Here is a 2500-nt window from a genome sequence, read left to right as displayed (position 1 = left end):
TTCAAAATCCGCAGTGAAAATTGAGTTATCTTCAATAGTTTACTAGAGTGACGTCGATGGTCATGGCGCAGGGGCGGGGCTGAGCGGGGCGTGGCGGGGCAGGGCTGGGAGGGGCGGGGCGGGGCTTGGTGTGGCTGGGCGTGTTGTTTACCTAATCCACCAGTCACCCTGCCAGGTCGTCTTCGTGACCTGTTTTGGCCTCTCTTAGGCTCTGTGTTTTTGCTGTTATTGTTTGCTTGTTTATCATAGTATTACTACTACTACTACTTCTACTTTTACTTTTACTTCTACTTCTACTTCTACTTCTACTACTACTACTACTACTACTACTACTACTACTTCTACTACTACTACTACTTCTACTACTTTCACTTCTATTACTACTGCTACTGTTACTACTACTACTACTACTACTACTACTACTACTACTACTTCTACTGCTACTGCTACTGCTACTACTACTACTACTACTACAACTACTGTCATTACTATCATCATTATCATCATTATTACTTTACCGTTACATTCTTTGGAAAAAGGAGGAGAAGGAGGAGAAAGAGGAGGAGGGGGAGAAGGAACAGGAGTAACTGGAGGAGGAAGAGGAGGAGAAGAAGAAAAGCAGAAGAGAGAGAGAGCTTCTTCCCATACTCAGTAATAATAAGCCTCCTGCCCTTCCTCCTCCTCCCCCTCCTCCACCTCCTCCTCCTCCTTTTTTCTTTACATCATATTCTGTATGTAGGAAGGAGGAAGAGAAGTAGGAAGAACTGAGAGAGAGAGAGAGAGAGAGAGAGAGAGAGAGAGAGAGACTGTATTTGGCACTATGACCTTTTATGATACATTTTTTTGGCACTTATAATGGGACTTCACACACACACACACACACACACACACACACACACACACACACACACACACACACACACACACACACACACACACTCACCGTCATAGTTGGTGAGGTCAGCAGCGAGCAGGCCGGCGGTGTGTGCGGGCGCGTAGGCGAGTCTTGCTGACATCACTTCCCCCTCTGTGACAGGCCTCGTTAGGTGCGCCACCATCGCCGCCTGCCCTGCCGCCGCCGCCACGTGCAGGGGCGTGTTGCCGCGTCTGTCGCGCTCCACGGGGGAGGCGCCGCAGATGAGCAGGTGACGCGCCGCCCCCGTGTCTCCCGCGGCCACGGCCAGGTGGAGGGCGGTCTGGGGAGAGGGAGAGAGGAGGGGCTGAGATTGGGTTTGGCTGCAGAAGGAATAACAGGAATGCTGAAATGGAAGAGGAGGAAGGCGGGAGCGTTACAGAATGTGGTGGTGGTGGTGGTGGTGGTGATGGAGGAGGAGGAGGAGGAGGAGGAGGAGGAGAAAAAAAATAAGAAATGGAGGAGGGAGAAGAATGTTATACGAAGAGGAGACGGAGGGGAGATGTGTGGAGAAAGTGTGGTTTGAGCACACACACAGACACACACACACACACACACACACACACACACACACACACACACACACACACACACACACACACACACACACGCGCGTGCGTGCGCGCTTACATGGAACTTTCAACTCTCCTCCTCCTCCTCCTCCTCCTCCTCTTCCTCCTTCTTCAACATATCAAACATTGAGGAAGGTAAGGAATATAAGAGAGAGAATGAATAAGGAGAAGGAGGAGGAGGAATAAAACGGCTAATAATAAGAAAATTAATCTTCCTCTCTCTCTCTCTCTCTCTCTCTCTCTCTCTCTCTCTCTCTCTCTCTCTCTCTCTCTCTCTCTCTCTCTCTCTGTACCTGTCAATGTCTTCCTCTCTCGTCTTCCTGGATATACAGATAGACAGACAGACAGACAGACAGACAGAGAGAGAGAGAGAGAGAGAGAGAGAGAGAGAGAGAGAGAGAGAGAGAGAGAGAGAGACTTAAGGACTTTATGGAGGGAAGAGGATAATGTCCTAACTTTCTCCTTTTCCCTTCTCTTTCTTTTTTTTCTTCTTCCTTTTTTCTCTCCACCTCTCCTTTATCGCTCTCTCTCCTTTCCTCCATCTCTGTCACATTTAGGAGGAGGAGGAGGAGGAGGAGGAGGAGGAGGAGGCGGAAGTCTGGAGGTCAGGGAGCAGGGAGAGGTGATAGGTCAGGAGGAGGAGGAGGAGAGTAGGAGGAGGACGAGAAGACGAAGAAGAGGAAGAGGAGGGGGAGGTAGGCAGTAGAACAGGTTTCTCTGTAATAGGAGGAGGAGGAGGTGGTGGTGGTGGAGAAGGAGGAGGAGGAGGAGCAAAAGGAAGGCAATGAATGGATAGGTGCGGTAAGCTTCCTCCTCCTCCTCCTCCTCCTTCTCCTTCTCCTTCTTCTCTTCTCCCTCCTCCTCCTCCTCCTCTTCCGGTGTCTGTCTGTTTGTCTTACCTTACGCAACAAAAGGATCTCTCTCTCTCTCTCTCTCTCTCTCTCTCTCTCTCTCTCTCTCTCTCTCTCTCTCTCTCTCTCTCTCTCTCTATATATATATATATATATATATATAT

At 49.6% G+C, this 2500-nt stretch overlaps 1 protein-coding gene across 1 annotated transcript in view; it reads right to left on the bottom strand.

The window, feature by feature from the left end:
- Positions 1-2500, bottom strand: part of LOC123509076 (NF-kappa-B inhibitor cactus-like) — a 17559-nt gene that overhangs the window by 9177 nt on the left and 5882 nt on the right. The window contains exon 3 of the mRNA XM_045263204.1: positions 944-1196. Within this exon, the coding sequence (XP_045119139.1) occupies positions 944-1196 (253 nt within the window). The remainder of the gene's footprint in view (positions 1-943; positions 1197-2500) is intronic.

The sequence above is a fragment of the Portunus trituberculatus genome, chromosome 3 (assembly GCF_017591435.1).
Source record: "Portunus trituberculatus isolate SZX2019 chromosome 3, ASM1759143v1, whole genome shotgun sequence".
Lineage (NCBI taxonomy): Eukaryota > Metazoa > Arthropoda > Malacostraca > Decapoda > Portunidae > Portunus > Portunus trituberculatus.
The sequence above is the reverse complement of the archived record's forward strand: the minus strand, read 5'-3'. Positions and strand labels throughout refer to the sequence as shown.